At 45.5% G+C, this 17,124-nt stretch overlaps 1 protein-coding gene across 6 annotated transcripts in view; it reads left to right on the top strand.

The window, feature by feature from the left end:
* Nucleotides 1–17,124, top strand: part of TBXAS1 (thromboxane A synthase 1) — a 345,665-nt gene that overhangs the window by 211,516 nt on the left and 117,025 nt on the right. For all 6 annotated transcript variants that reach the window (XM_075939406.2, XM_075939367.2, XM_075939378.2 and 3 more), the window contains 3 exons: nt 3,643–3,731; nt 9,515–9,663; nt 11,640–11,770. In XM_075939406.2, the coding sequence (XP_075795521.2) occupies nt 3,643–3,731; nt 9,515–9,663; nt 11,640–11,770 (369 nt within the window). The remainder of the gene's footprint in view (nt 1–3,642; nt 3,732–9,514; nt 9,664–11,639; nt 11,771–17,124) is intronic.

Genomic DNA, 17,124 nt, shown 5'->3' with positions numbered 1-17,124 from the left:
ATATGTTAATTACTATTTTTAATATATAAAGGCAATGTTCTTATACTATAATAGCAGGCAGCTGGTTATCTAGTTTTGCTGAATGCTGAGATACTTATTATGGAAAATTGCTAATATGACATGATACAGTTAAAATAATAATTGCATAGGGTGAAAAGGATATTTAGTGAGGCCTGTTGACTATCCTTGTGCAGTTTAATACTCCTTAACCACTGTATTAGCCTATCATCTTCCCAATAGAGGGAAGAACTGCCAGTCTCCGGCTCAACCTCTGTGATGGCAAGAAGTAAGTAGCAGAAGCGGCAAATGATTGCAAAGGGGAAATATGTCATGCAAGCCCTTCCTTCAGCCCCCAGAGAATGCCAGCAGATGATCTCCAGACACTCCCATTAAAATGGGCATCGCCTGACGAGGCTGTTGGTTTTGGTTCACCCACTAGATTCTCATCCAGAGCCTGATTCTCTGCTGTAGGGTGTGCAATTTGGAAGGAGGGAACAGCTGAGCAGGTTGGGAAATAGATGGGGGAGAGAGAATTGTCAAAGGGAGCTTGGGGAAATTAAAACACTGCTTAAAAATATAATCTGCCACGGAACCCATGTTACCTTGAAAGTTTTGCTCGTATGCTGTTCTTCTCTCATGACTATTTTGAGTTTAAAGTTCTCTGTGGCATATTGTGGGGGCTGATATTATAGCAAATAATAATGATTGAATACTCAGAAATGTAGTTAATCAGGGGATTGTGACTGTGGTACTATTGAGCAAAGTAAACATCCCAGTGTACTGTGAATACCTAGTACCAGAAACAAATTCTTCTGTGCCAAGCCATGTATTGGCAGGATTACGCAAGGAAGCCCCTGGCAACAAGGAAAAACTCAATCCCAAGCTCTCTTCTTTGGCAGATAGAAATAAATCTGGACACCGAGATACACTTGCCATTAGATAACTGGCAGATCAAATATTTACAAGAAACATATTGTTTGAATTTTACTCCATTATATTACTACCAGCCAATCAGAATGTACAACAGCTTGTGTTATTTACTTAACAGAAAATCCTAGGTTGTGGAGGTCTTGAAAATGTATAGTATAGTAGTAGTCACCAGAGCTAAGTATATATCCTACATAGTCATCTTATGCAAGTAATTATCTTGTCAATATATCCCTACCCTTCAACAATTCCTGCACACATTCACCACAATGCAAATCATTGTAACCATCTAGCCCTCTGGCTAGATTTGCCAACAAAAAAATTCTCATGGGTAGAAATAAAGTACAGTAATATTCAAAGAATCGTATGGGGTGGCAGAATGTAGAAAGCTAAGATCAATAGGATGAGCTGCCCTGTCCACTACAAAAATAATCCCTCCAATATCCTGCTAGCAGTTGAAAAGCTGTAACAACTGGCTGGATGGTTGCATGTCTGGTGAGGAAGAATGAGAGAGAAAAGGCAATAAAAGAAAATATATAATGATCACTATATATTTAAAAAAATACCAGTTTGAAATGCTAATTTTTGTTTTGTTCTCCTTGAATGATTCTGTTATGTGGAAGGGTTTAACCCAGAGATTACAAAACATTTCACACCATTTCTATGTGTTTAACAGAAATCTCTGTTAATTTCACTGATCCACTTGAGAAGAACCCCTTTTTCAGGAGACTTTCCTTGGGAAGCCCAAAGAGAAAGGAGATTGCACTATAATATGATATTTTAACTTCCCTATCCTCTCAGCTACTTTTGCAGACTAGTAATCTGGCTGCTTCAGAATTCTTATTATGAGATTCCCAGTATGAGGCCCCAGTCGACTCAGTTTTGAGCTGAAATTGGCATGGGAGCTTAAGTGACTAACGATATTCCGAACCCTGAATGTTTCCTTCTGTAAGCATAGTGGATATTCATCCACTGATCTCTTGGTTGTTTGTACTACAGACCATGTGTTCAGATGGCACTGTGCCTGTGTACAAAGTGTTATGCCAGTTTCACAAAGGCAGAGGTGCCAAGCAACCCCGGACTTGGATGGGCAGACCACGTTGCTCTGTTCAAGTAGCAAGAGGAGGCAATAAGTCATTTTTGGCAAGAGTGTCACAGTTGCAGCACAAGCCTGTTTGCTTTTATCATGCTGGTTCATATCTACCTGCTGAAAAAAAAATCTGGATAAGCAGGTCAGGAGGATGAGGGGCTTACAAGTGGCTGATAATATAGGCAGCTTCTATTGCAATGAATGCATATAATAGACACAGGGGACACAATGACGTATCTGATCACAGATTATAAAGAAATACAATTCATACTCCTATGACAAAAAGGCCAGAGGACACGCTCACATCACAGGCTGTACACTAATCCAAAGTAGTCAGCCCATCCATGGCACATTACTATGATTGGAATCTGATTGTCAAGGATCAGGGCTTTCAGCAGAGTCAGTCTTCTAGCAAGTGTAGTTGGCCTGCAGCAGGCTACCTGTACCGCCTGATTAGTTGTGGTAGCTGGCTGTCTTTTCTACCAGCAACAGTGGCTGAGTGCCCAGTGCATTCATTTCTGCAGTTCCAATCCTCCATGTGCCTATAACACCCTATAACACCAGACATTTGTATGGCGCTTTGCTAACATAGGCCTCAGCTCTGCAAAAATCCCTGCCTCTACTCAGAAGTAAGGGCCTGTGCATGCTGATCCCTTTGTTTGGGATTGCAGCCATAGATAAGTTATGTTCCCTGCCCTCGAGAGCGTACTGTGTAATTTTTAATGTACCGTACGTATTGGTCCTTGTAAGTCACCATCCATATTGGGTTGGGGCACAATGGAGAAAAAAGGTGCCATGTTTTTGTTAAATAGCAATCTACTTAAGTTTAACCACAGCTAGACAGGAACTCAACTTCTGTGACCATTCAGTCAGGATTTCCTATCTTGACTGTAGGCTATGCAGCAGCCAATTAGTAGAGCTAGCATATTCTTTGTGGTAAGAACTGAAGGCTTTTACATGAAACCATGTGTGCCAGTATAACTTACGTTGCTCAGGGATTTGAAGAACCCATCTCCCTGAGCAATGTAAAGACAAACCTATAAAACAAGGGGGCTACGTCTACACTGGCCCCTTTTCCGGAAGGGGCATGTAAATTTCACGAGTCGTCATAGGGAAATCCGCGGGGGATTTAAATATCCCCCGCGGCATTTAAATAAAAATGTCCGCCGCTTTTTTCCGGCTTTTAAAAAAGCCGGAAAAGAGCGTCTAGACTGGCCCCGATCCTCCGGAAAAAGTGCCCTTTTCCGGAGGGTCTTATTCCTACTTTGAAGGGCACTTTTTCCGGAGGATCGGGGCCAGTCTAGACGCTCTTTTCTGGCTTTTTTAAAAGCCGGAAAAAAGCGGCGGACATTTTTATTTAAATGCCGCGGGGGATATTTAAATCCCCCGCGGATTTCCCTACGACGACTCGTGAAATTTACATGCCCCTTCCGGAAGAGGGGCCAGTGTAGACGTAGCCGGGCTGTCTACCCACCTTCTGTCTCCCCTCCTAAGATTCCTTCTTCACCAGAGAAGATTACGTGTCCACTCACACAAAAGATCTTGTGAGCACTGTACTATCTACTCTGTGTAACTAATACAGAAGATGTTTTTGAATTAATTGTACCATATGTGTTCTTTTTCAGATGACTCTGCTAATAAACCAAGCATGTGATGTCCTGCTAAGTAACTTGAAGGTCTATGCGGATTCTGGCAAGGCTTTCGATATTCAAAGGTACATTCTCCATGCTACAAATGAGCCACCTTTTCAAAATACTTGAATACTCGCACTTACCCTAAAGACCCATTTACTTACAGGCTGGGACACAGCTTAATGCAGGGTGTTTCCAATGAGGCACCCTTCTTTTGTGGTCATTATCACTCTAAAGGTGTGTCTACACTGTAAAGAAAACACAAGGGTGCTGAGTCTCGGAACCCGGCCCAACTGTCTTGGACTCATGGGTCTTGGCCTGCGGGCAAAAGTGAAAGTAGGCCAGTGCAGGCTGGTGCGGCTGCTATACAGGATCAGATCTATCTAGTCCAGTATCTTTTCTCTTACAGTGCCAGCACCAAAAACTTACAAGGAACCCTATGATAGACAGTTGTAGGATAATTTGCCTCCATTTTAGTTCTCATCCTCATCTTTGAATAGTCAAGAGATTGGCATAAACCCTGAAGCATGAGGCTGAATATCCGTCTCAATTTTGTGTTGGCATTAACTGTTATAACTCTGGTTAATGTCCAATTCCTTTTTCAATGTAGCTAAATTCTTGGCCTCAATAATTTCCTGTAGCAACGAGTTCCAAAGTCTAATGATGTGCTATGTGAAAAAGTATTTCCTTGTATAAGTTTGGCATTTGCCAGCTTTTAATTAAATGGAATGCCCCTTTGCTCTTGTGTTATGAGACAAGGAGAACAGAAGCTCCTGATCTACTTTCTCTAGACCATTTCGTATACAAACATATACTTCTTTTATGTCCTTGTATCCTATCCTCTCTTCTTTAATGTAAGCAAACACAGTCTCTGCAGTCTCCCTTTCTGTGATAGTTTTCCCATATCCTTAATCATTCTTGTCACTCTTCTCTGAACCCCCTTTAATTCTGCTCTACCTTTTTTAGATGAACTTCAGAATCCTTATATGTATACCATCTGTTGCATTTAAATTACCTTTTTGTTCCAGTACTTACTCTTCTGACACTTTAATCTCTGAGGCCAGGCCTACGCTAAAGGGAAAAGTCGACTTCAGATACATAACTCCAGCTTCGTTAATTACATAGCTGAGGGTCAATGCATCTTAAATTGCGTTTTTGTGTCCTCCACACAGCGGGAGGTCAATAGGAGCAAATGCTTTTGTCGGCTTCCCTTACTCCTCATGAGGAGCAAGATTACTGGTGCCAACGGAGGTGCCTTCTCAGTTTGAATTAATGGGTCTCTACTAGAACTGCTAAGTCAAACCCTGGAAGATCGACTGCGGCAGCGTTGATCTTCCGCGTAATATACACATATCCTGATAGTATCTCATCTTCATTATCAGGAAAAATCAGGTCCAGGGTAGGTCCAATGTCCTCTGCAGTGAAGACAGATGCAAAGAAATACTTTCGTTTTTCAGCAGTCCTTATGTTCCTTTGTGGCTCCCTTCAATCCCTGGTGATCTGCAAACTAACAATGGTGCATCGACCACAGTTTGAGAAATTCTGCTGTACAAATAAATGGATGGAAATTATTGGCAAGGTTATTAGAAACACTCTCTCAGATAGGGATCTGTTTCTGAGCTAAAGAGGAAGCTTTTTCATGGTCAAAGCCTCAGAGAATCTGATACCTGGAACCAAAGCAGTCTTTCATAAGATGACATGGGGTCTGTGACCATGAATAATTTGATAGGCTTTTACAAACTCCTGACATAATGCATTTGATTTATAACCATTTATAAAAAGCTTTTTTTCTTTATAATTTAGAAGTACAGTTCCTGACCAAAAGGGTTATATAAACACTATTAAAATTTCTCACATGAACTTTAGAGGAGGCTGGAGGCTGCTGTTATTAATAGCATTTAGCCTTTGTTGTTTGTTGTTAGAAGAATAATGAAAAAAATGGCTGTAGGTGAAACTCAAATCTAATGAAAATTGACTCAAATCTAATGAAAATTGACTCAAATCTAAAAAACAAAAGGGAAAATATATAAAGTACTATTTGGGAAGCAGATATGGAAGGAACAAGTTAAGAATTACTTAGGCAAGTTAGATGTCTTCCAAGTTGGCAGGGCCTGATGAAATGCACCCTAGAATACTTATGAAATGTCTGAAGAGATCTCTGAGCCATTAATGATTCTCTCTGAGAACTCCTAGAAGATGGGAGAGATCCGAGAAGACTGGAAAAGGGCAAATATAATACATATCTATAAAAGAGAGAATATGGACAACCCAAGAAATTATAGACTAGCTAGCTTGACTTATGTAACTGGAAAGATAATGGTGCACACATTCAAACAATAAATGTTTAAGTGCCTCGCATATAATAAGGTGATAAATATTAGCATGGATTTGTCAAGAACAAATCATGTCAAACCTACATAATATCCTTTTGTCAGGGTGACCTTGTGGGTAGAGAGGAAACAGTCAATATGATATATCTAGATTTGAGTCTGACACTCTCACACAACCTTCTCTGAAGTAAATAAGAGAAATGTAGCCTAGACAAATTTCCTTTAAGGTAGCTACAGAAATGGATGGAAAACCAAACTGAGAGAGTAATTATGGCTCATGGTCAAGCTGGAAGATCATATTGAGGGGAATCCTGGAAGGATCTTTCCTAAGTCAGGTTCTAGTTGATATCTTCATACTAGAGAATACACTTAGAAAGCTTGTGAATAATACCAAGTTAAGAGGGGTTGCAAGCACTTGGGAGGATAAGTGTAGAATTCAAAATAATCTTGCCAAACTGGAGAAATGGTCTGAAATAAATAGGATGGAATTCAATATGGACAAATGGAAAGTACAATACTTAGGAAAGAATAGTCAACTGCACATATATAACATGGGAAATGACTGCCACAGAGGGAGTACTGCAGAAAAGGGTCGGGGGATTATAGTGCATCACAAACTAAATATGAGTCAACAATAGAATATAGGTTGGACTTCCATGGTCCATCACCCTTGGGACCTGACTAGTCCTTGATGAGGGATTTTGCCAGACCAGGGGAGGTCATTTCTGGCCCCCTTGCTGCTGGCCCCACCTCCTGCTCTGCCACCCCATCAGGCTTCCCGATTCCCTTGGGCAGCCTAGCTGGGTTGTGTGCCGGCTCCCTCCACCCCCACAGGCGTAGCCCAGCAGCATGGTGGATTCCTGGCTTCCAGCCCATTAGGCAGCCCAGCTGGGCCCCGCACTGAGCTTCCACCTCCTCCCTCCCTGCATTGGGCAAGTTTCCAGGCCCTCCATACCACCCGCAACATTCTGGGACTCTTTGATCCTGGAACATACCATGGATTTTGCCAGACCAGATGGTTTATAGAGGTGCAACCTGAACTATTGCAAAAAAAAATCATATGGGCTATGTTATCAGAAGGGGTGTAAGTAAGAGATAAGAAGTCATTTTTCAACTCTTCTTAGAGCAGAAACACTGTGTCTAGTTCTGCACAGCCTACTTTCAGAAAGATGTGAAATGTGGATAAACTGAAGAAAGTCCAGAGAAGAGCAACAAGTGAGGAAAGATTTAGAAAACTGAGTTTGTTTAGTGTGGAAAAGAGAAGAATAAGAGGGAAGGGGGACATGATAGAAATGTTCAAATATGTAAAAAGTTATTATTAAAGAGAATGGTTATTAAATTGTTCTCCTTATCTACTGAGGATGGGACAATGGGCTTATGTTCCAGCAAGAGAGATTTAGGTGAGAGGATTATTCTAGGAGGGGGTGGGTGAGATTCTGTGGCCTGCACTGTGCAAGACGTCAGACTAGATCCGTGGTCCCCAACCCGGTGCCCGCAGGCGCCATGGTGCCCACCGGGCCCTTTACGTGACCCCGCGGAGCAATCTGGGCTGGCCCCGCCCCCAGGCGTGCGGCAGGTGCCAGCCCCGGGCGCATGGCCGGCCCTGGGTGTGCCGCACGTGCTGACGCTGACCCTGACCCCCACCCCCGGGGGCGCCGCCGCGCGTGCTCTTGCCGGCCCCGGCCCCGCCCCGGCCCCGGCCCCGGCCCCGGCCCCGGCCCCGGCCCCGGGGGCGCCGCGTGGAACCTGGGCAGCCCCTGTCTGGGATCGCGGCACATACCGGTGCTGACCTTGGGCGTGCGGCGCATGCTTGGCCCCGCCCCCAGTCATGTGGCCTGCGAGCAGCCCTGCCCCCGTACGCGTAGCGCGTGAGCGGCCCCGCCCCCAGGCGCCCAGCAGCCCCAAAACGTTGGGGACCACTGGACTAGATGATCATAATGGTCCCTTCTGACCTTTCTGTGCACCCGCGGAGCAATCTGGGCTGGCCCCACCCCCAGGTGTGCGGCAGGTGCCAGCCCCAGGCGCATGGCCGGCCCTGGGTGCGCCGCACGTGCCGGTGCTGACCCTGACCCCTGTCCCTGGGTGCGCCGTGCGTGCCCTTGCCAGCCCTGGCCCTGGCGCTGGCCCTGGCCTTGGCCCCGCCCCGGCGCTGGCACTGGCCCCGCCCCCGGGGGCGCCGCGCATCCCCGCCCCCGCCCCCGGCCCCGGCCCCGGGGGCGCTGCGTGGAACCTGGGCAGCCCCTGTCTGTTATTGCAGCACATGCGGGTGCCGACCTTGGGCATGCGGCGCATGCTTGGCCCCACCCCCAGTCACGTAGCCTGTGAGCGGCCCTGCCCCCGTACGCGCAGCGTGTGAGTGGCCCCACCCTCAGGTGCCCGGCAGCCCCAAAACGTTGGGGACCACTGGACTAGATCATAATGGTCCCTTCTGACCTTAAAGTCTATGAATCTATGAGTCTGGGTGTTAGGGAAAACTTCCTAACTGTGTAGGTAGTTAAACACTAGATCAAATTGCCTAGGAAAGCTGTGGTTTTTAAGAACAGCTCAGACAAACACCAGTCATGGATGGTGTAGATCGGGGGTGGGCAAAATACAGTCTGCCAGTTGCATCCAGCTCATCCAACGTTTCTGTCCGGCCCGCCAGCTGATTAGCAGAGCGAGCATACTTACAGCCAGCAGTAACAGCCACAGTGTTCAGTTGCCCCTTTCCATTCCTTGCTACCTCTTGCAGCCAAGATGCTCCCAGGACCCTTCTGCTAGGTGTGGGAGGAAAACAAGAGGAGGAAACAAGAGGAAAATGCTGATATGTCAGCTGTCCTCCTGCCCCCATACTGCACCTCTGCAGAGCAGAGGTTGTGGTGTGGGACACACAGGAGAGCTGCTCCAGTCTGAAATATGAATGGTGATGGAGACAAGTGCTTCCCAAAGAGGCAGTGCACAGCTCCTAAAATTTCTCCAGCAGCTAGTGCTCTCGCGCTCTCTCTCTCTCTCTCTCTCTCTCTCACACACTCACACACACACACACAGTTTGTTGCACATCCAGTCTCTGCCACACACTGCCTCACGCGTGCACAGAGTTACTCTATGCACACACTGTGCCACACACACTCTCCAAGTCTGTGCCACACACAATCTGTCACAGTCTCTGTCTCTGTCTCTGTCTCTGTCTCTCTCTCTCTCTCTCTCTCTCTCTCTCTCACACACACACACACACACACACACACACACACACACACACACACACACACACACACACTTCCTCTCTGTCTAGCCTCTTGTGCCTGTGGTCCCAGCCCTTCCAGAAACCTGGAGCTTCTCCCTAAGGACTTCAGAAAATTCATTGAGTGTCTCCCCCGCTCCCCACTTTCCCCCCCGAAAAGTTATTGCCCACCCCGGTCTAGATAGAACGTAGTTTTGCCTCAGTGCAAGGGACTTGGCTCAATGACCTATTGAGGTCCGTTCCCGTCCTACATTTCTGTGATTCTGTGGAGATGCAAACAAGCAGCTAATGAGGTCATGTCTTTAATCCAATGCAGGAGTTACGGCTGCTTCACCTTGGATGTTGTCGCTAGTGTGGCTTTTGGTACCCAGGTGGATTCTCAGAAGAATCCTGATGATGTGTTTGTTCAGAACTGCAAAAAGTTTTTTCAGTTTTCACTTCTGAGGCCCATCCTAATTCTAACCAGTAAGTATAGCCCACCTTTGTCTATTTATATTTTAGAAGTTATTCTTGAGTCACAAAACATTGTGAAGTGGGAGCAAGATGACACACTTACGGGATTGTTTTAGATGTATTCAAAGTCCAGCCCCCACACTCCAAATGCACCTTATGGATTTCTACAGTGTGGCCTGCATCCGCCCTCATCTTCATTGTGAACATATTTCCTGCTGAACTACTTGTCCCAGGAGGCAATGCTTTACCTGGATCTGAATAGAAGTCTTCTGGGACCTGGTGTCTTGGTGGGCTATTCTTTCATAGTAAAACTGAGCCTCTTCAATGTAATCCATGCTATGTGAATTAATCATGGCCTGTGGATTGCTCACAGATTTTTAATGAGGTCTGTGCTTGAGCAAAGTTTGCATCCCATCTGTTTAATTGGCAGGGATAAAAATCCCACCCCCAAACAAAATCATATGGAAGGGGGATGAAGTGAGTGGATAAGTGTGTCCTGTTATCATTAGTCCGTAATGCTGGCACAGGAGGCCATTAAAAAATGCATTTATTTTGAAGTGGAAAAAATACGGAATACTTTATGGAACTGGTCATGGCAGGGCTGTCCCCTAGCTGGATGGGGGGCTTGGGACAACCCTCCTTCCTGCCCCTGCTCTGACTTTACCCCTGCTTTACCCTACTTCTTCCTACCTCCTCTGCCCCACCTCCACTCAATCTAGGGTTGCCAGATGGTTTAACCAAAAATACTGAACACCACCTTCCCCCCCAAAAAAAACACCGGGGAAAAAATTCTGTTGAGGGAAAAAAAAGGGGGAGACCAAAGTTGTTGGGCAAAAAAAGGACCCCGAGAATTGTTAAGCAAAAAAAAAAATTTTTTTTTAAACAGTGTGGCCCCTTTAAGAAATGCTTTTGAGGCTTTTTGGCCCTAACAGGCTGCTGGCGGCCGTCTCCCTGCTCTGGGCCAGACAGTTCCCCTGCGGAACCCAGTAAACACCTGGGATTTTCACCTCCTGTCTGGAAAAAAAAATCAGAAAATACCGGACATTTTAGGTATCTGATATTTTCTGAATTTTTTTACGGGACAGGAGGCGTAAATAGCGGACTGTCCGGGTCAATAGCAGACACCTGGCAACCCAACTCCACCCTTTCCCCCAAGCCTCTGCTCCGCCTCCATTCTGTTTCTTACCCAAAGCTCCCAACCCCAGTTCTCTCGAGCAACGCCAGGAGCCAGTGGAGCAGAGCCAGTGGTGCTGCAACTAACCCCCACACCTCCCAGGGTCTATGTTCCCCTGAAGGGCTCCCTCAAGGCTCTCCACTGATTATAAATACTATGGGGGAGGGAGCACACCCTTGGGCCCAGCTTAAGTTTAGTGCATCCTGAGTCACAGTTCCCTCTGCCTTTGTCTGTTGTATAAAAGCTTGTGCTGTCTCCGAGAGTTACCCCTGCTGCAGCTCTGCTTTTTAAATGTAGTAAGATCCACTGAGCTCTTACTGCGTTTAAACTGCAGAGCCACAGCAAGGGTAGCTCCTGGACCCGGTGCGAGCCAGGACAGAGCGCCTTCCGTTATCAACTAATCATGTAGTCAATATCAGTTGTATTGACTACACGATTAGCCAGTTACCCACTTCTTAACATCCTTAGCTTGTAGGATTAGAAATCTCAGATTTAATTATCTGAGTAATGGCAGGGAAGTCTGCTTTTTTCACTAGGATGCTTTGGCATTATAAAGTTGCATTGAATTTTGGTACTGTGGAACCGAACTGCAAATTGGAGCAAACTTTGAAGTGTATGTGACTAACTTGAGATTCTTAGCCAAAATAGGCTTGAGGCTATGCAATGTCACTCTATAATGGGGGAATGAAATCAGATAAATAAGTGGTATAAAAATAAAACATCTTACTAAATGGGAGCCCAAATAAGTTGCGGTGGGGGAAATAAGTGTTCCTACACCCAACTTTAATATTCTCTTTGTAATGTTCTCTTAAAGTTGCATTTCCATTCATAATGATTCCATTGATCCGGATTTTGCCAAACAAGAGTCGTGATGATCTGAATGGATTTTTTATTGAAGTTATTAAGAATATGATTGCCTTGAGAGACCACCAAGATGCAAATGAGGTAAGGCATCTCTGTGATAAATGTAACGATGGGGGAGTGTATTTGGATCAAATCAGAACTGATACATCCGTTGGTCCAAAGTGAAAACTCTGAGTGATTTTAAAGTTCAAAATAATATTGGGGAAGTTTTTTGTATAACATATACATGCTTCTGTTCTTCTTTGTGTGGGTGTGTAAGTGGAAGAAGAACTACTAATATGCAATACGGATGTAAATGACTAGTCAACTATCTCATGAGCATAAGCTTATGGGATAATCAACTAGTCCCTCAATTCGTCGCTTCCTCCCCCCCCCCCCCCCCCGCTACTTCTGTCAGAGGCAGCAAAAAGGGGGGAGAGCAGGAACAGGTGCTTGTGGGAGCCATCTTAAAATCCGGTTCCCCCCAGCACCATCTCCACAGGGGGCAGGAGAGGCAGGGGGTTAGTGGGGCCTGGGCTCAAGGAGGGAATCAGCTGATTCCTAGCTCATGCCCAGTCCCAGGATGCTGCGCCTCTGCTTTTTAAATGTTTGTAGACACGGGGCATTTTGGTAAAGGAACAGCTCAATTCTGCATATGCAAAACCTTTGGAACATAGTCATGCACTTAAATCCCCTGTAGTAACAGCTCTTCAAGCTTTCTTCTCTTTGATCTATTCTGTAACATGGGCTCTCCATTTTAGGCTCCCAAATACGTTGGCCCCTTAATTCTAGATTTATAGCCAGAAATGAGGAATGTAAACAAGATTTCTATTTTAGAAGAAACAGACTTTTTATGAACATATGACTTAATTTTCCTGTAAAATTTGACAGAGCATACACATCAGGCAGCTGTAAGTGGTGAAATACTGGAGATGCCCTATTCAGTATTCAGATTTTCCATCAGTTGATTTTACATCAATTGGGAGAAAAAAATCACACTCAAGCCCATTACCCCAAACTTAGGGTAATGACATATACAAAAACAACAGGTCCTCCCAACCATGCCTCTCAAACGGCTTAACCCCATGTCTGCAATGTTTACCTTTGAGAAATAATGGATGTCAGCCTACGCAGCAGTATATCAGGGATGCATTTAAAACATAGATCAGTGTTCAGAGATGTTGCTATTTTCTACCTTGTTTTGTGCTCTGCTCCTTTGGACTCTATTGCTGCTGCTCGGGCTCATATTCTTATGTTTCTTATGTCTTGGTCTTATTTTCCTTTTCTTCATTTTCTTCTCTGGTCATTACTCGTCTTTCTCCCTAGCTGTCACCCTCCTGTTAATCTCTTCCTCTGTATGCCTGTCTGCCTCTGCATCCTTTGTTTCCCTTTTTCCCTGTCCCCAGGTATGCTTTATCATGATCAAATGTCCTTGTCTGGTTCATGGATATAATGCACATGGCTGTTGAGTCAGATAGGTATTTTTGCCTATGGGCATGGTGTGGCTGACCTGTCTAGAGTCACCACTCCCAGCAAAGATCACAGTCTGAGTGACCTTCGGGCTGCATATTGATCTAGTTCCACCCAGACACTTGCATAGTTTGAAAAATCATCCCAGAGTAAATTTTAGACATCTTGATAGCTGTGTTCTTATATAGTTCCAGGACTTTGCCAAGACTTGGATAAGTGACTATAGAGTTTGGTGTTTCAGTGTCGTTTAAGTGTCTTAGTATGGTCATCCAAAACCCAGAGGCACCCTAAATCAACAGGCACGCCTGAACATTTTTGCACTTTTAAACAGGTTGCCACCAAATTTTGCCAGGTACAGGCAACATTGATAATTTTCCAGGAACCAAAATTCCTCATGCTAATTTGTATAGAAAATGGAGAAGAATACAGCTGCCCTTCATGTTAATAGTGAAATATGACCTATATAGACTACAGCTTTAGTACTGAATGCTAAGACTTCTTGTCACATTGAAGTCAATGGGAGATTTTTTGGCCAGGTTATCACCTGTAGGGTTTTTTTGGTTTTTTTTCCTTTGTTTGTTTTTTTGCATCTCTTTATTAAGGACAATAGCCATAGGCCTTGTTGTAGAACTCACTGTGCTGCATTTATCCAGTGAGTGACCTTTACAGGTCACTCTTAGATGTTGCATTGTTTGCATCTTTATCTTCTTCATCTTCATTTCAAAAATGTTCTTTATTTAATTTTTGCATGATTTGGAACAACTAAGTGCCCCCCAAAAGTGACTTAGCTAGAGCATGTCTTCCTCGCATCTGCAGCTAACGTGCATAAAGACTGAATGGGGAAGGAAAGAAAGGATAAAAAATAATGTGATGAGCAAAGTCATCCTGTTATCACCAATGCTATATGAGGAAATGAAACAATGCTTGAAGATACTCGCACAGGTAGATTGGAATTTTACAGCCAGCTTTAGATCTAATAATATGCTTGCTGTTTATATGAGAGCTAGGATGTCACTTTTTCTTATCCCGTCAGGTAGTGCTGCAGATGTCATTTTAATTACATACTGTTTTTCAATGACCAGTAAAATAATTTCAGTCCTGGATGATTGTATTCATTGGCTTGTGTAATGAAACATTTTAGAGTCAGATTTGGGGAATTTTAGTTACAATATAGAATCATAGAATACTAGAACTGGAAGGGACCTCAAGTCCTGTCCTCTGCCCTCACGGCAGGACCAAGCACCATCTAGATCATCCCTGATAGATGTCTATCCAACCTGCTCTTAAATATCTTCAGTGATGGAGATTCCACAACCTCCTTAGCATAGTTCCCACTAAGGTGCAGCACCCGTGTGGCTGCACACACAAAATTATTTCCCCACCCACCTCCTGTGGAGAGCTGGGCAGCAGAACTCATGTGGCAGGCGGCTGCTCTGATGGGAGGCCCCGGCAGAAATGGTGTGGTGAGGGAGCTGCTACAGCAGGGGGCCAGGATCAGCTGCATGGTGGGGGGTGGGGAGGCCCGGTCTGGCAACCAGGTCTGCCATGTGGCAGGGGGGCTGGGACCTGTTCTGGTGGCTGAGTCTGGGAACGGGACCTGATGCATGGCCAGGGGAGGGGAGTTCTGCTCCGGCAGCTGGAAACGTGTGTGTGTGTGTGTGTGTGTGTGTGTGTGTGTGTGTGTGTGTGTGTGTGTGTGAATAAATTGGCTGTCATGGTGGCACACATCCAAACCAGCACACGTGACCTCAATATTGGTTCACAAGCCAAAACTCACTCCGCTCATGGTTGGAAAATCTTAGGGTGAACACTGCTCCCTAGGCAATTTATTCAAGTGTTCAACTACCCTGACAGTTAAAGTTTTTCCTAATGTCTAACCTAAACCTCCGTTGCTTCATTTTAATCCCATTGCTTCTTATCTTATCATCAGAGGCCAAGGAGAACTTTCTCCCTCCTCCTTATAACACCCTTTTAGATACTTCAAAACTGCTATCATGTCCCCTCTCAGTTTTCTCTCCTCTCTAAACAACCCCAGTTCTTTCAGTCTTCCCTCATAGCTCATGTTCTCTAGGCCTTTAATAATTTTTGTTGCTCTTCTAAGGAATCTTCTCTTTTTTGCACATCTTGCTTGAAATGTAGTGCCCAGAACTAGACACAATACTCCAATTGGGGCCTAATAAGTGCAGAGCAGGGCAGAAGAATGATTTCTTGTGTCTTGCTCACAACACACCTGTTAATGCATCCCAGAATCATGTTTGCTTTTGTTCCAACAGTGTCACACTGACTCAGATTTAGCTTGTGGTCCACTATGACCCTTAAATCCCTTTCTGGAGTGCTCCTTCCTAGTCAGTCACTTCCCATTCTGTATCAGTAAAACGGATCGTTCCTTCCTAAGTGAAGTAGTTTGCATTTGTCCATATTAAACTTTATCCTATTTACCTCAGACCATTTCTCCAGTTTGTCCAGATCATTTTGAATTATGACCCTATCTTCCAAAGCATTTGCAACCCCTCCCAGCTTGTTATCCTCTGCAAAGTTAATAAGCGTACTCTCTATGCCATCATCTGAATTGTTAATGAAGATATTGAACAGAACCAGTCCCGTAACAGACCCCTGCAGAACCCCACTTGTTAAGCCCTTCCAGCATGACGGTGAACCGGTAATAACTGTTCTCAGAGAACAGTTATCAAGCCAGTTATGCACCCACCTTATTGTAGCCCCATTTAGATTGTATTTCCCTAGTTTATTGATGAGAAGGTCATGCGAGACCATATCAAATGCCTTACTAAAGTCTAGATATACTACGTCCACTGCTTCTCCCTTATCCATAAGGCTTGATATCCTATCAAAGAAAGCTATCAGATTGGTTTGACATGATTTGTTCTTTATAAATCCATGCTGGCAGTTACCTATCACCTTATTTTCTTCCAGATGTTTACAGATGAATTCCTTAATTATTTGCTTCATTATCTTCCCTGGCACAGAAGTTAAGCTGACTGGTCTGTAGTTTCCTGGGTTGTTCTTATTTCCCTTTGTATAGATGGGCAGGGCACCATATTTGCCTTTTTCCAGATAGGGACTGTAGGTTTGTTCTTAAGTTGAATCTGTATGTAAGTCGGAACTGGCATCCAGATTCAGCCGCTGCTGAAACTGATCAGTTTCAACAGCGGCTGAATCTGGACACCAGTTCCGACTTACATACAGATTCAACTTAAGAACCCCAGGCGTCCCCAAGTCAGCTGCTGCTGAAACTGATCAGCAGCTGATTCCAGGAAGCCCGGGGCAGAGCAACTCTGCCTCGGGCTTCCTGTAGTCAGCCACTGGTCAGTTTCAGCAGCGGCTGACTTGGGGACGCCTGGGGCAGAGCAGCTGGGGTGCTGCTGGGTTGCTCCAGTAGCGCGGCCGCTCCTCGGCGCTACTGGACCAACCCAGCAGCACCCCAGCTGCTCTGCCCCAGGCGTCCTGATTCAGCTGCTGCTGAAACTGATTATCAGCGGCTGAATCAGGACGCCAGGGGCAGAGCAGCTGGGGTGCTGCCGGGTTGGTCCAGTAGCGCCAAGGAGCGGTGCTGCGGGACCAACCGGCAGCGCCCCACCTGCTCTACCACAGGCCCCGGGCTTTGCTCAGCGTCTCCATGGTCCGCAGACCAGGGAGACGCTGAGCAAAGCGGCAGAAGACCCGGGCCGGACCCGCGGCGCTTCCAGATCAGCGCTGTGGGTCCGGCCCGGGTCCTCCGCCGCTTTGCTCCCCGTCTCCCTGGTCTGCTGGCTCCCCCAGCAGACCAGGGAGACGCGGAGCAGCTTTTCTCGCCCCGGAGGAGGCGGGCGGCGGGACCAGGCGTCCCGCCGCTCCAGTCCTCCGGGGCGAGAAAATCCCCGTTCATAACTGCGGATCCGACATAAGTCGGATCTGCGTAACTCGGGGACTGCCTGTATTAAAACCATGACAGCATCCAAATAATTATAAGAAACTTTCTTATGATGGAC

Source organism: Pelodiscus sinensis, chromosome 1 (genome assembly GCF_052426305.1).
Source record: "Pelodiscus sinensis isolate ZL-2025 chromosome 1, ASM5242630v1, whole genome shotgun sequence".
Lineage (NCBI taxonomy): Eukaryota > Metazoa > Chordata > Testudines > Trionychidae > Pelodiscus > Pelodiscus sinensis.
Note: the sequence above shows the minus strand (reverse complement) of the source record. Positions and strands in the feature narration are given on the sequence as shown.